This window comes from Ochotona curzoniae, unplaced genomic scaffold (assembly GCF_017591425.1).
Source record: "Ochotona curzoniae isolate NIBS_2020 unplaced genomic scaffold, NIBS_Ocur_1.0 contig_2754, whole genome shotgun sequence".
NCBI classification, from domain to species: Eukaryota; Metazoa; Chordata; class Mammalia; order Lagomorpha; family Ochotonidae; genus Ochotona; species Ochotona curzoniae.
Window position 1 is genome coordinate 3,347,796 of NW_024465582.1, and position 15,727 is coordinate 3,363,522.

At 49.4% G+C, this 15,727-nt stretch overlaps 1 protein-coding gene across 1 annotated transcript in view; it reads right to left on the bottom strand.

Moving 5' to 3' along the window:
• Positions 1-553: 553 nt before the first annotated feature.
• SEMA5A (semaphorin 5A) overlaps positions 554-15,727 on the bottom strand; it is a 199,674-nt gene continuing 184,500 nt past the window's right edge. Inside the window, exons 17-21 of the mRNA XM_040977393.1 lie at positions 9,927-10,097; positions 9,071-9,226; positions 7,862-7,909; positions 3,762-3,973; positions 554-1,627 (exon numbers count right to left, since the gene is read on the bottom strand). Coding sequence (XP_040833327.1) covers positions 1,508-1,627; positions 3,762-3,973; positions 7,862-7,909; positions 9,071-9,226; positions 9,927-10,097 — 707 coding nt within the window. The 3' untranslated portion in view covers positions 554-1,507. The remainder of the gene's footprint in view (positions 1,628-3,761; positions 3,974-7,861; positions 7,910-9,070; positions 9,227-9,926; positions 10,098-15,727) is intronic.

Consider the following 15,727-nt stretch of genomic DNA (forward strand, 5'->3'; position numbering starts at 1 on the left):
CCAGAACCCACCTGCCATTATATGTTGAATTTTAAAACACTCCTTTCCACTAATTTGGGTAAAGTATAATCATTAGGACAGGATTTTTTCCAGCACTTTTTCAAACTGTTTGATTAAATTGGAGAGGGTAAAACGTCCTGACAGAATTCTGTGCTCGCGGATGCCCCACTGCACTTGTTGGTGTGTTATCAGGAAGTAAAGTTTCGGTGTTTGCCCAGCCCTCTGTGACCATGCCCAAAAGCATCACGGAAACAGTTGCAATCTCAATATCCATTTGACCAAATGCCACGTGTGTTGTACTAGTTGTCTGTCCTTTTTTCCTGACGATCCTCTGGGAATGGCCTTGTGACTCCCAGAAATGCTGATCAGGCATCTCCGAGAAGCCTGCTTCAGTGTCCCTGGCACCCCAGGTCCATCTTGGACTTGTGTGGTCTCCTTGCAGGAAGAAGTGGGCTTGGGGGGACAGGGTGGACAGGAAGGCAGCGCTGCAGTACAGGACAAGGCACCAGAGCTGGGCCAGCTGCTTCAGGGGCCTGGTGGCAGTGAGTGGGAGCTGGCACTGGGGCGGCTTCAGTGTGGGAAAGGAGAACCAGCCTGGGGTCCACTTAGTACTCCTGCAGGGGCTAAGCGCCACATGCTAATTACATCCAGAAGGTAGAAACAAAAATGCTGCTTTTCATGAAATGTCAGTTCTTTGATTCTTTAGCTCAGAAAATTGAAGTCATTTTCAGTCCTGGCTCAGTCCTTTTCCCACTTTCCTTGGCTGGTGTTGTAAATGTTCAAGGTTTTTCTTCGCAGGCAGTGGGACACTGAAGAATCTACACAAGTGCTTACGTGGCAAACTGGCTCTTGAGGATGCCGCCATGGAGCACAGCGAGGCGAGGAGCTTCCTGGAATGCCACGGCTTCCACAGGTGAAGTGAGGGGAGTTTTGTGACTCCCTGCAGAGCGTCCACCCCTCTGCTCAGTGCAAACCCCTTTACACAGGTGCAGGTGGGAACTCTGGATTTCCCAGTCAGAATCATTCCAAATGGGGATTCTTCCACAAATCTACATCCTTGACCTCTGGGGAGGGGGGTGACCCAAGGTAGAAAACTGCTGGGCCACACTCGCCATCTTCATTTATGCAACTATTATGGCCCTCGGGGAGAAAGGCCCTCAGATAAAGTGCCTGTTTACTTACAACATTATGAAGGTTAACAGGACATCTGTATTTCTTAAAACTCAAGAAAACCATGACTTTTTGGGGAAATGGGCTAAACACAGCAGAATGCCTCCTAGCACGGCTCCTCCAGTGGTGGTCAGGCGTTGCAGCCCCACTTGGATGATGTCCTGTGGAGCACTGCATTGCTTGCAAGGATGCGTATTTTTTATAACAATGGGGCACTCGTGGCAGGAAACTTGAAATGTATTCAAACTTGATCTTGAATCCTCAGCAATTTGGGCAGTCATGGAGCACCAGCCTTAAGGAACTGGGGGTTTACAAGAAGCTGAAAATAGAGGTGCTGTTAATATTCATCGTAATTATTGAGATCTGTAAAGTAGGCATTGGAATAGGTCTTCCCGGTGAGGTGTGGATTGAAGTACTTGTTCCTTTCCTCTAGGATCAAGTTGTTCTTGTTGAATGCCTGTACAAGATTTAAAAAAAAAAAAAAGTTGAGAATACTCAGTATTTCAACAAGAATATGATGACACTCTGAGCTCTATTTGAACACTTTTTGTAAGTCTCCATAATTTCAAATGTATTTTCTTGCTTCCCCCCAGTTGATTGGTTCACAGAGGAGTTGCCTGATGCTGGAGCAAGGTAGCTCCTTTGGACGTCTTTCAGTCCATTAAATGTTCTGGGGTTTCTGAGAAAAGCAGGTGGTTAGAAACCTTACTTTTGGGTAGGTGCTTGGCGCAGGGCTTAAAAAGCTGCTTGGGGTGTGTGAACTGAGTGCTTGGATTCACCTCCTGGCTCCACTCTGGAGTTCAGTGTCCTGCTGGTGTGCACCCTGGGAAGCGGCAGGCAATGGCTCAGGAGTAGAATGCCTGCCTTCCTGGTGGGAGGCGGTTCCTGGTTCCAGCCACCACGACGACAGCAGGTGGCTGCAGAGTGAAGCAGCAGATAGCAGCTCACTCTCATCCTTCCTTCCTCTGCCTTTCAAATAAGTGAGAATGAAAACCTAGATCCTGAAAAGCCATCTCAAGCTCTAACTGCAATAGGCACTTTAGTTTCTATCATATGCAACTGAATGTCTCAGATGGCCACTCCCCTCTACTTCAGCAGGAACACTGACAGAAGTCAGTAACTCAGTGCTTTAGATTCCAATGTCTGGCTTCCTGCACCGCTTAGAAATCAGTCACATCTGACCCACACGCCTTTCCTTACCTGAGCTAAACCATGTGGAGTAGAGGGTGAAAATGCAACACCTGCAAAATGCCCTGCTGCTTAGGCCACAGGCTGGCCACCGGGTGGGAACCAGCTGGGTGGGGGTCCCCCCCACTGGCCACTGCATGAGGAGGGAGTGGAGCCCATTCTGGATTCAGGCAGGTCTTCTGCAGGGGCCTCACACCCTTATTCTGCCTGGGGGAGGTGCTGACATTCTTTGGGTAAGAGTTTGGGGGGCCGGGGAGTGGAGGGCAGAGGCCACAGACCTCCAGACACCTTGAAGTTAGAAGGGCTAAGGATGTTCCGTATACCTGGGAAGGACATTGAATATTTAGCATTTTGTTAGGTTAGTTTCTCTGCATTCTTTTACAGTAAAACATCAGAACTAACAAAACTTAGCTCAGGAAAATTTCCTTTATACATGTGGGGGCTGAGGCTGGGTGCAGCAGCCAAGAGTGGGTCAGGCATTTGCAGCTACCAACAGGCCTGGCCTCCTGTGAAGGCACATTATGACAGTGACTGCTGTTGGCTAAAAGTGAGGCTGTACATAGAGCAAATCTAGAAGCCTGCTGACAGCCTGGAGTAGATGATGCACTGTGCGTCAATGAAGTATATGACAATGCCAAATATAAATTTGCATGTTCCCAGTCAGTGTTCAGAGCATTGTAAGTCCCCTCCTTTGATGCTCATTGTCTCCATTTACAGAGCAACAAAAGGCGCAGCAGGCGTGGAGATGTGGCAGTTTCCCGAGCTGGAAGAGTTGGGGCTGACTCAGGAAGCAGGTCTGTAACAGCCTAATACCCTTGATTCCTTAAAATGCAAAAAGAAATGGCTACTGATTAAGCACATCAGTATGAAGCCCTGGAGTACTCACCTACTGGGGGAATACCCAAAGCAGATCCCTCTATTCCTGTTAGAGCACCTTCATATCCTGCATAATGAAGGCCCTTCAACTTTGCACGAAAACTGAGGACAATGTTAGCACAATGCCACACTTGTCAGGGTGCTATCCTGGCAGTGATTTCCAGAGTGAACTTGCTACTCCCTGGTCCCAATTCGTACTGCCCAGTCACGGACAGCTTTGGACACCTCCTATACCCCTTTTCAAATGAACTGGGGGCGGAAGATGCAAAGCTGGCCAGTGACCAATGACCCAGTATATCCCCGCATCTTATTTCTTGCTGTTTTGAGGTCTGTTCTTAAACTTATCTACCCAATATGAGATTATCTTTTCACAGGCAAAGCTAAGCTGCAAAGGCAGTTATGCCAACAGTGTCCTCTCACTGCGTCCCCACTTCTGCCCTGGGGTGAGCACCACCATGCGTGGCTCACAGCTCAGGGTCACCTGCCTGGTGTGCACACTTGGCTGCAGCCGTCCCTGCCAGCCTTACCTTGATGGCCTCCACCGAGTCATACTTGTCCAGTTTGTTGATGTGGTTGGTGATGCTGGTGTTGAGTGGGGCAGCCGAGACAGGGTGAATGACAGTAGCATCGTGGGATTGCTGCTGGTACCGCTGGCAGTAGGTGTAGACGAGCAGGGTGAGGAGGCAGCCGAGGATGGAGCTGCTGAGGCCCACGGCAATCATGTGGAACATGTTGAACTCTGGGGAACAGGATCACGGTGATGCCACACTTGCAAGGAACCTGCTCCCACCCACAGTAAAAGCACTCGGGGACATTGGAAGGACAGGATGAAAAGCCCTTCCCGTTGTGGATGAACAAGAGAATGGAGATTCTCTAACTCTGCCTTTCAAATAAATATTCAAAATGTGCACCTACATGCTCCTCCCCGTTCCAGAATGAAGCTCCTCATGGCAGTTCTTTCCTGCTGTCACGGGCACCATGCTACGTGCGCACAGGACAGTTCTTGTAGGTCATGTCCGTCAGCAGAGGAACCTGCCTGCCCCAGCAGTGCGTCTGTCTTGCTCAGAGGTCTGTACAGCATCATTCCTCTGCACCCTGAGCTCCCTGGAATGATGGATTCCCGCCCCCGAGGAGGGTGTGTTGGATATGTAGCACAGGTGCATTCTGTCAATAAGGGTACTACGAGCTCACTGCCCCAGTCATGCCCTTGCTGTTCTAATGATGCATGCATTCTCATGCGCACATTTTAAAATAATATTACAAAGTGCAGATGCTTGTCTTCTTTCCCAGACTCGACTGGCCCCACCAATTACTACTGTACCTTTCCAAGGAACAGCCCTTACTTTCTGATGACTTGTCCTGACACAGTTAAAAGGTGAGTTGGTTTTGCTGCAGGTTTTTTCCCCACACATATTGCCCATGAACTCTTTGACCCTTCAGGTGCCCGGTGTGAGGATGTATGTGCATATATTGAATATTTGAAAGGCAGAGTTAAAGAGAGATCTCCTATCCTCTTGTTCACCCACAGATGGCTGCAATAGCCAGTCTTTGGTTGAGCGAAGCCCAGGGAGTGTTTTCTGGATCTCCACTGTGTGCAGGCAGCCGAGGACTTCCACCATCCTCTGCTGCTTTCCCAGGCCCTAAGTAGAGAGCCAGATGCAGAGTCAAGCAAGCAGGACAACACCTAGCACCCATATGGGATGCTGCAGGCTTCTCAAATATGAAAATGCTTCACAAATTTTTGCCCTTTCCTGATTTTGTCATGAGGCCACTCCAGCCTGTGGCATTTGGACAAAGTGTCCAGCAGCCACCGGGATCCGTCAGCCTAACGCTGGAGCGGGGCTGGGATGAGCCAGCACCGCCCTCACACCAGCTCTCGCCCTGCACCATGGCTCTGAGGCCTCCCCACGGTCAGCGCCGAGCACGGATGAATGCGTCCAGCTGCACCGGTCGCTCGTATTTTGTCATCACACACGCAAGGTGTGTGATGGTTTCCATATGCAGATGCTGTGTCACGAGTCACATGAATTACACCTGCAGGACCCGAAGGGAGGCTGGGGCGGCTGACACTTTTACGGCGGTTATACAGTCTCTGTGTCTCCTAAAACTAAAAATAGCTAAGTCGAAAGATTTTAACAGGAGCACATTTTTCTCCATAGGAAAAAGCACTGCCTGTTAATTCTCATTAGAATCTGCTTAGTGAGGCTCTTTCAGTATTGCTTTTTTCTACTGTCATTTTTGTCAATAAGTTATAACTGATGCCAATTATTGTACAAAGTCTGATTTCTCAATAAAATGAAAAACATGCTTGTACATTGCCTTCCTCACTCCCACCCCACCCACCTACATTCCGGCTAGGTAACTGTTCTCACCTTTTGGTTCTAAACACAGATCTGCATGCTGTCTTACCTGCTGATGCTGGCATGTCAGTATCCGCTGCCTAATTATTTCCACAGGTGAGTTCTGTGCATTGCAGAGCAATGAGAGTTTGATTTGCCTCTGCCTTTGCAGCAGTTGGGCACAGCTGGCTTCAGACACCCAGAGTGCCTCGTCTCCTGGGTGTTCCATGCCCTTGCAAGGACTGTCCCTGCATAACCCAGGGAGACCCTGAGGAGAGGGTGCACTGCCAGCCTCTGCCAGCTGGCAGGAGTGGGCAGTCAGCTGCCTTGGCCTCCCGGTGGATGGATCAATCATATTAAACACCACTCCACTGCTGACTGACACTGCTCCCAGGGTTACCAAGCCTTGGGCACGGTGGGGGCATTCAGCAGTGATTCCTGGTCCAGACTGCTGGCAACTTGGACTTCCAGGACCCTTACCATGGGAAATGGGATTCCACTTCTGGAATTCCATTCCCTGTGATCAGGGACCACATCCCTCAGAGTATCCTTGTCCCCAGCGCAGAATCTGAGTAGTTAGTTCACATCATTATCAGGTAGCAAAATGTGACCCGCACTGATACACACAGCTGCAAAGCATAACCACATCTCCACTTTGCTCACTAGAAGATAAACTTGGCAGAACGGCCTCAGCACCTGCAGGGGTGTTACATGATACACAGTGGAGGCGCCCTGGCACCCCTCTGTGATCTGAGCAACACTGAACTGCAACTCCCTTCTCCATTGCAAGCATTTCACATAAAAGCCTTGCACCTCGGCAGCTTTGTAGGTAAGGTCCAAATAGGATGCCTCTTGCCCAAAGCATTTTACAGTGATTGAAAAACATTGATTATTGCTGTGATTACTTGGATATGAACGAGTGCCTGTTGATCTTGCTGTAAAAGTCCACAGAGCAACTCTGTCACGGAACTCCATCAAACCCCACACACTGCCTCTCTAAGCACACGGGGCTGGGGCCTTGTGTAATTTAATGCTCTCACAGCTGGCAGGTGTTGGGATGGCAGCTTGGACACACTGCTTGGCATGCTTGCATCCCCTGTAGGAGTGTCTGGGATGCTGAGGCCTGCCTCTGCGTCCATCCAGCTTCCTACTCGTGTGCCTGAGTCTCTGCACCCACGTAAGAGACCTGGGAATTCCAGTCCCGGTCAGTACAGATTTCTGGGGAGTGTGAACCAGAGGATGGAAGATCTCCTTTGCACCCTGCCTTTCAAACAAAGTGATACAGGGTGTGAACAGACTGACAGCTCACCAGACAGACAGAATGGATCAGACAAGGCTCAATAAAGCTATCTAAACACACACCTGAAGCTCCAATTCCACACGGACATAAGCACAGGCCAAGGACTGTTGGACTGAGGTCTCTGTGACTCCTTGGTTGGATAGATGATGGGAGGAGAGGACATCTAAACACCATCAGTCACATGGGAAGATGATGGCCTCGGAAACCTGGCTCACCCATGAAAGATGGACAGTGACCAGGACTGGAATTCCACCCAGGTCTCTTACGTGGGTGCAGAGACTCAGGCACACGAGCAGGAAGCTGGATAGGAAGCAGAGGGAGGCCTCAGTATCCCAGACACTCCTATGGGGGGTGCAAGCATGCCAAGCAGCGTGTCCAAGCTGCCATCCCAACACCTGCCAGCTGTCCACTATGGAGTGGTCACCGCACAGTGTGCCTCTCCCTTTGGGCATGCCCACATTTATGGACTTGAACCAAAAGTTTCTGATATCCAAGACTGCCTAAAGTTTAAAAAATCCTTTGTTTGATACAAATGGCTCTGGTGAAATGTAATTGCCCAGGGGGCTGGAAATTGGAGCCTTGCTACCACATATTTGCATTTACACCCAAGTTGATGTGGTATCTATTGCTCAGGGCAGAATCTACTTACAGCCACTTCCAAAATCTTAGAACCCGTTAAGGCCACACAAAGATTATTAAGCCATAGATTGATAGGTCTGACTCAAGGAGGTTCCGATTTAATAGAAGGAGATAGAACCCTGAAATCTGCATTTCTGTCCGGTTCCCAAGGATGCAATGTAGTTTCTGGACACTGCTAGAAGAATTCCTGATCCCCATAACAAAAACCAAGGTGAACCATGTTCAGATATCACACCCAGGAGTTTCCCTGACACATCATCTTTGTACAACAGCAGAAACACGCAGGAAAGTAAAGTGACAGGAATATATCAGCATATCCACTAGAAATAATGTAAAAGGAAGAACTTACCTCCACATCTCTTTTCTTCCACACTGCTGGATCTTGCCACAGACACTTCTGGAACCACAACAGCAATCATAACATGTAAAAGTTGATGGGAGGAATGTTCCATTTACAAAACATCTAACTTTGAGTTTCATGTGAGTAAACATTTCAAAATCCTGATTGCGTATGTGTTTTGGACATTCCTGTGCCATGGATTCAGTCAAGTCACCTTGCCTGGGAACAAGTGGAATTTATTATCACAGGAAAGACACTTTGGTCCCTGGGGCTGCTGATAACTTCCTGTTACAAACTTGCCTGTAGCCTTTCTGTGTCGGATACATTTTCATCACCAGCAGTGTAATGACATGCCTGGGGTAGCTGTGGAGGTGGTGGGTGCAATTTACTGCAGCTCAAAGGAATCACCAAATAAAGACTCCGTACAGGAGCCCCTCTGCTCACCACATGCACCTGCAGCCCCATGGGAGAGGCCGACGGCCTGTATCTAAGCGGGTTGCCTCCCAAGTTTGGAATGCTATCCAAGGAGTTTGGAGTCAGTATTCTGTCCTGCTTTGAGTGCTCATTCAATAAACAGCTACAAATACTGCTTACTGCTTTATGCCCCGCATGACCACAGGGCCCTTTTAGGCTAACACCAATGTTTTGGTGTTAATCTCTAAAATATTAACAGAGAAAAAGAAAATGTAGCTCACAGTACTGAACACAATTATTTCTTCAGGCTCACTGGGTCTTAGCTCCCCACAGGACAGTCTTAAGGCACACAGGGCACAGGCCATGTGGGCTGTCCTCTCGCAGAGTGCTGTCCTGCAGGGCACTGCGCAGGGACCCAGCTGTCCCTCGTCACGCGGGAAAGCCTGAGGCGAAAGGGCCAACTGACCTTTTTTCCTGGGTAAGAGGAACATTTGCTTTTCATACACACAGCACACAAACAGCATTGCCAAAGCATGTAACCTAATATTAAAACAGCCAAATAACATATTGCCATTTCTAAGCTAACTCTTCTCACCATACTTGGATCAACAAGTGACTGAAGAAAGTGCTCAACAATGTTGCATCTCGTGACACTGCACATCTGCACCCTCCTCGCCATGAACTCTGATGAGCGAGCGGACAAACCGCCACGACAGCCTCGAGGGAGGAACACTGAGACCTCTGTGCAGTGTGCCTTCTGAAGGCTGGAGGGGATGTGGTCACTGCTTCCCAACTCTTCCTTACCTGGGATGAAATTGGAGTCGAACACGCATGGCCGGCTCTCGGTAGCATTTCCGGAACACTGGCTGCCCACAGGGAAGAGGAGGATGCACTGGCGGGCACGGATCTGGACACCGGATGGATCGCACACAGTCCAGTCTGACCACTCGGACCAGCTCTCTGCAGGGAGATGGGGCAGGATCACCAAGAAAGTCCATCTGGACACACTGCAAGTTACAGACACTGCCTGACACCTCACGGTACGTGCTTACTGGTTCTGTACGTACATAAGGTGTGGCTGCGTGAACCACGCACACTGGAGTAAGAATAAAAGCACTGGTATGTCTTTGGTCAATATAATGTGTGTTTTGTAACAACCATGTTATTTCAATGCTGTAAGTAAGTGTATGTAGACTCCTAGTGTGTTTCTCCAGAGTGGTGGAGCAGCTGTGTCCATACCAACAGTCAACAGTCTTGGAACGCAGCCTGGGGAGTGGCAGAGGGCATTTGGTTGACTCTGGGAGCGCTGTGGGTGCTTGCCCTTACACAGGTCCCCAGACTCAGGCAGGAGGCTCCAAATCCTTGTTACTTCTCTGCCCCATCAACACAGCAAGTGGGGCTGCCTATAAATCATCAGTGATAATTGGCAAAGTCAAGGCCAAATTAGGGTATCTCCTAATTAGAGAGGATATTCCAGTGCAGTGTGGTGATGTGATAAAGGCCCCACATTCTAGACACAATGAAAACTAGGCTGCTGTGGAACTGTGGGCTGACTTCCTTCCCACCTTGAGTACTTGCTATGACATGATGTCAGCAGTTTCCCATGATCAAATCTGGAGCAATTCTGGGCAAAGCCAAGCATCGGCAAGGCACAGCTCACCTGGGCAGGGCTGTGTGTTGCAGAGAGCCTCTTCTGTGTGCAGCCCCAGGCAGATGTCCCCTCCGTAGGCAGGGGCTGGATTTGTGCACGATCGGGTCCTCATGTAGTGGCCGCCGCCACACGTGGCTGAACACTTTGACCAGGAAGACCAGCAAGACCACATGCCATCCACTGGAGAAAGACACAAAGTGGCAGCACTGCTGAGACCCATACGTAACCAATCTGATGCAGCTGCAGGTGGAATATGCACTACAGACACACATTGGTGCCGTCTCCACGGGGCCACTGGCCATGGAGATGACATTGAGGTTTCCCCATTTGTGAGGGATGCAATTTTGCAGCTGCTTCACTGCACGTTCAAAAATCTGCTTCCATTCTTTCAGATTAAAAAAAAAAATTCTCAGGAGTACAAGGTCCGTGGATGGCACAAAATCCCAGTCCGGGCCCTGCTGTGTAGGTATCGGAGCGAGGACCTCACCTGTGCTCCGGCACAGTCTAGCTAGCCACGCAGGTGCAAAGCCAAGCAGCAGTCACCCACTGGATTACGGTCTCCTCCTTGGGACTCAGGGAAACTCTGAGTACTCGGTAAACTGAGGCACTGACAAAGCACACACAAAGGCCTCTCAGTGCTCAAGCCCCTAACATGAGGACTCTGATGATGTTAGTCAGGCTTGGGCCGAGATTGAGGCTGCAGCTTTGCACCGTGAACACTGGGCAGTTTCCTGGACCACTGTGTTTCTGTGACTACTCCTGACCCAGCACCCTCTGCATTTGTTCACATTCTTATGTTTTCTCCTCCAGGCTGGGCTCCTGGCATCGGCAGCCCAGGCTCCCAGCTGGTGGAGGCAGCTGGCTCCTTGGGAGCTGGGCACTACAAGGCTTTGGACTGCGCTCGCTGACACCGCCAAGACAGAGCCTCATGTTGGCAGGAGTTTACAGCATTTTCCAAATGCCAGCCAGGGTCCTCTTCTGGCTGGCCAGCCCCACTGTCTTTTGTCTGAGTTCAAGCAAAACTAGAGGCCATGATGAAGGAAGGCACTCAGTCCTAATCAGGGGACAAACGCAACCACGACCATGGTCAGCTAAAGGAAGCTGATGAGCGACTCACCTTATATGTAGATTTTATTTTTTTCCATGCCCCAAAGAAACAAAGGCCAGGGTCAGAGGGAATGCCCAGACCATTCAGGACACAAGGCTGCTTTGGTCGGAGTAAGTTAAATGGCACTGGAAACACCCACGAGGATACATCTTTATGGACTATTTTTTTAGATATAGGCATAGATAAAAAAGTATTTTTAGAAGGAAAATCATTATCTTTATGGTAATATTTGACTTTGCAAATAGTAAAAGCAAATAATAGTATTTTATTCGAGTTTAAAAATGGAGCTTACACCCTAAATAGAAATGTTGTGACTTATATTTTGAAATTTTATATAAACTTAAAGAAATTAACACCATTTTCCCTCACAGTTACTAAGCTACAGCAGAAAGTAACCGGGATCAATCAAATATCTGAAAATGGCTGAAGTAAAAATTAAAAACAGAACTGGCTCCTGTGTGCCTGGAATGGTAAAATTCTCAAAAATTCTCTCATAGCTACACTAGGTGAATGAAATATTTGCTTTCTGTTGTAATCTGAGTGGAAACTTGTTCTTTGGGTGGGGGTGAGAGGTCCTTGCACATGCACTGGGGCAAAGCTAACTCCCAGTGTCTTAGAATAGCAGGTGTCATAGGCTTGGCTGTCTGCATGTAGACTAGGCAGCCTGGGACTCAGGGTGTCCAGCATGGCCTCTGGACTGTGCTGAAGCCTCACTCAGGACCAATGCCAGGCTCTGCACAAACCTGGCTTCTGTGTGAGTGGCATAATGAACTTTCAGATGGACAGTCAACAGGAGGGTGAAAGAAGGCATGTGAAAAGATGCTCAGTATCTGGGCCCAGTGCGGTAGCCTAGTGGCTAGGGCCCTTGCCTTGCATGCACCGGGATCCCATATGGGTGCTGGTTCTAATTCCATCAGCCCAGCTTCCCATCCAGCTCCCTGCTTGTGGCCTGGGAAAGCAAACAGTTTGGGACAGCCCAAAGCCTTGGGATCCTGCACCCATGTGGGAGACCTGGAGGAGGTTCCTGGGTGCTGGCTTCGGATTGGCTCAGCTCCAGCTGTTGTGGCCACCTGGGGAGTGAATCAGCAACGGATCTTCCTCTCTTCTCTCTGCCTATCTGTCTTTCCAGTAAAAATGAACAAATTAAAAGCAAAGATACTCAGGATCAGCAGTCCCCAAGGAAAGGCAAATCATACAGTGTCCCCTCCCCCACGGCACGGCTGCTATCAGACACAGGGAGCGTACTGGCAAGGGTGCAGGGAAACTAGACCCCTGGGCGCCACTGGTGAGGATGCAGAACCGGTGCAGCTTTGAGAGAGAAGAGTGGAGGGAGGGATGAAAGAACAGCAGCTAGGGGAGAGTTATTATGCTATCTGTGATCCCACAGCCGGCTCTGTATCCAGAAGAAGTGGCCTCAGGAGCCCCAGGCTTCCTGCATACTGTGCTGCTGAACACAGCCAACACACAGGAATGCCTGTGTTCATCAACAAGTGAATGGATTTTAAAAAATTAGCAGGCACATGTAACAGAACATTATTCAACCTTATGGAAGATTAACTTGTGGAATACCATAGATAAACCCAGAAAAGGGCTCTAAGAGAAACCAGCTAATCATAGACAAATATCCACATTATTCTACTTGCCTGAGCTATCTAAAGACATCAAATTCAGAGAAACATGGTGGTCGCCAGGAGTGTGGGCTGTTCTACTGTGTCACACTCCCATTAAGCTGGTTTAGAGAAGTAGGTACTGGCAACACTACCCACAGTACAAGCACTTCAACACTTGTGAAGGGGGGTAACTCACGTTCAGTGTTTCCATAGCAACAACCCAAACAGCAACAACCCAGCCAGAGGACTGCAGGTGCTCGTGCACACTCATTGTGCAAGCTCTCACCGCTGGAGGCTGACGTGCACAGCCCAGTGCCTAATCCCTATCTTACCAAGCTTCCCCGATGCAGAGTCCCCCGATGCAGAATCACGTGTCTTGTGATAGAAAGGACAGACAGCTCTTGTGTGAATAAAGGACCGTGTGTGAGGGAAACCCGTGGCTGAAGGGTTCTCACCTTGGGGTCCAGCCCACAAGACTATAGTGAGATTCCAGCAGTTCTTATTCCATTGCCTTTAGGGACACACTTGTTGCACCCACAGCTGCCTGTTCTGTTTTGAAAGTGTCCACCTCAATCAAGCATTGAGGATTTAATCTCCAATGCAACAGTGTTGCCAGGTTGGCCTTGGGAGAGGCAGCCATGGCATGAGCTGCTGCCCTGGAGTGGGCGTAGTTTTACCAGGAGTGGATTTGTAACAAGAGCAAATTGTAACAAGGCCCACCCTTGCCCCTGCCCTTTCACCTCTGGCCATGGGATAAATGATGCTGGATGTCAGTACCCAAGTTCTGGAACTTTCCAATCGCCAGCAGACAGAGGGAAATCATTGTCTGTTCTGTGCAAATGAGCCAGGCTCAGGAACAGGCACTACCTAACAGCCACCGAGCAGGCGAACATGGTATGCAGAGAACATCGTCTGTAGAACACACCCCTGCCACAGTTCCTCCTTTTGACTCAGAGTCAACCTTGCCACCAGATTCACCTGGCTCCTTCTCCCTCACCACTGTCTGCAGGATAAAGAGACGGAACACCTTGTCCTCCCGGTTCACTACTACACAGAGTATCAAGAGTGTAATTTACATGAGCGAGCTTGACATCCTGGGATGTGATTATCGCTCTAGTTGTACTCTGCAGTAGATGGTCTTTTTTTTTTTCCCTAACCACAATATCTTGATGTCTTTACCTAATGGAGTGCTAAGCCTGTGATAGTAAAGTGAAATGAACATATGGCATTGTACACATCAGAGGCGAGAAAACACATCAAGAAGCAGGATGGCGCTGGGGCATGTGGGCAGAAGGGGGGTGGGCAGGATGGCAGTACCACTACACTCCTAAATCTGTACCCTGAAATAAGGGCAATTTGTTCACTTCATATAAATAAAAAAGTAGGAGAACAAATGGAACATCTTAGGTTACATTAAAAACAAGTTTGCTTATTGCGTCAAGATCAATGTGCTCTAAGTACAATAGAAGAGTGCCTTCATTGTATTTGGATATCACTCAACAACAAACCTACCTGCTTTCTTACATCGGTGGTCGAGATGTAAGGGCTCTAGAGCATCATCAGATGCAGCACGGGGAAGGGAGAGAAGCAGGGGGAGCAGGTGTGTCATGAGACACAGTGAGGGGAAAGGAAGCAAGAAGAGCAGGTGTGTCCGACACTGGAGGAAACCTAGGTGCCGCCCCCAGTGAGAGAATCAGAGGAGCCAAGATGATCATTTCAGCCTGGCCCTGACACTGGAGCCTCACTGCAGCCTACCATGCACTTCACCTTTGTTTTTACATTTGTGCTGTTTAGATTTACTGTCAGACTTAATTATAATGAAACCTGGGGAAAAACCCACACTGCCCATTTGTAATCATCTACCTATCAGCACCACATGGTTGAAGAAGTGTAACTCCACAAGGACTGGACAGTCCTCGATGAGGGAGAAGCAGCCCTGGCTGGCTCCTGATGCCATACTGTGTCGTGTGTCCTGCTCACCCCCCGCCAAGCTGCACTGTCACCCATCGAGGAACTTTCCAGAAGGCTGGAGAGAGGCCCAGCACTTGCACCACTGAACCCTGAGCTTGCCCACTCTGAATAACTCTCCAACACTCCAAGGAATCTTGCCTTTTATCAAGAAAATGAGAACATGGCTATTTCCAGACATTAAGGTTATACACACAGAATACCAATCTGCTCAAATAAAAACAACCAACAGTCTCACTCTAGAGAGGGATGGGTGTGTGAGACCTGCACACTCACCAATCAAGGCAGCATCCAAGCATGAGGAGGAATCTGCACTTTCTTGCAGAAGCCACCAGGGATGGAGTGGAGCCAGGGGAGACGAGAGGGCAAGGCACCCTGAGTTCCCAGGCACCGGCCCTTACTGCAGCTTAGGGCAAAGTCAGAAGCCACTGATGTCGCCCACAGGCTCCCGCCTACCCCTCCCCCCCCAGGGAAGGAATCCTTCCTCGGGCTGTGGGAAAGAACAGTCCCGTGACCTTTCCCAGCCACAGCGTGACTGGGAAAGCTGGGGGATCAGGAGTCGTCTCCCGAGGGTGGAGGAATTCAGGCAGACAGACCCTAGGAGGAGGGCAACTGTAAGAAGTGGGACATTGTCAGGAGTCCTGGCCATGGAGCAGAAAATGGTGCGGTTTTAGTCTTACATACATGTTTATGCATGCATACACCCATCCATCCATCCGTCAGTCCAGCACCACCCAACATACACTTGTTGAGCACCTCCTGCAACCATCTTGCCCAAGGAAATTAGAGAGGTGTTCATGCCTGCTGGAAAAGATGCCTAAGATCCTGTGCTTTCAAACGCTGTGCCTGATGTGTGGAATGTCTTACTTCCTACTGTGTTTTGTCTGCTTAACCAACTCTTGTCTGTCACTTAAGACACAGCCTGGCTGCTTGGTGTGGCTGGCATGGCTCCAGGGGGTGGTGTGACACTGTGCTCTAGCGTCAGTTACTCAGTAGTTTCGCGGGAGGCCTAACCCCTGTGAACCGTGCTCAGTGACGCTGCAAGAAATGCCGGCAGAGAAACAGTGAAAGGAAGGTGGAGTAACAGACACTGCTCTGCCACACCATAACCCATTCAAGGAGGG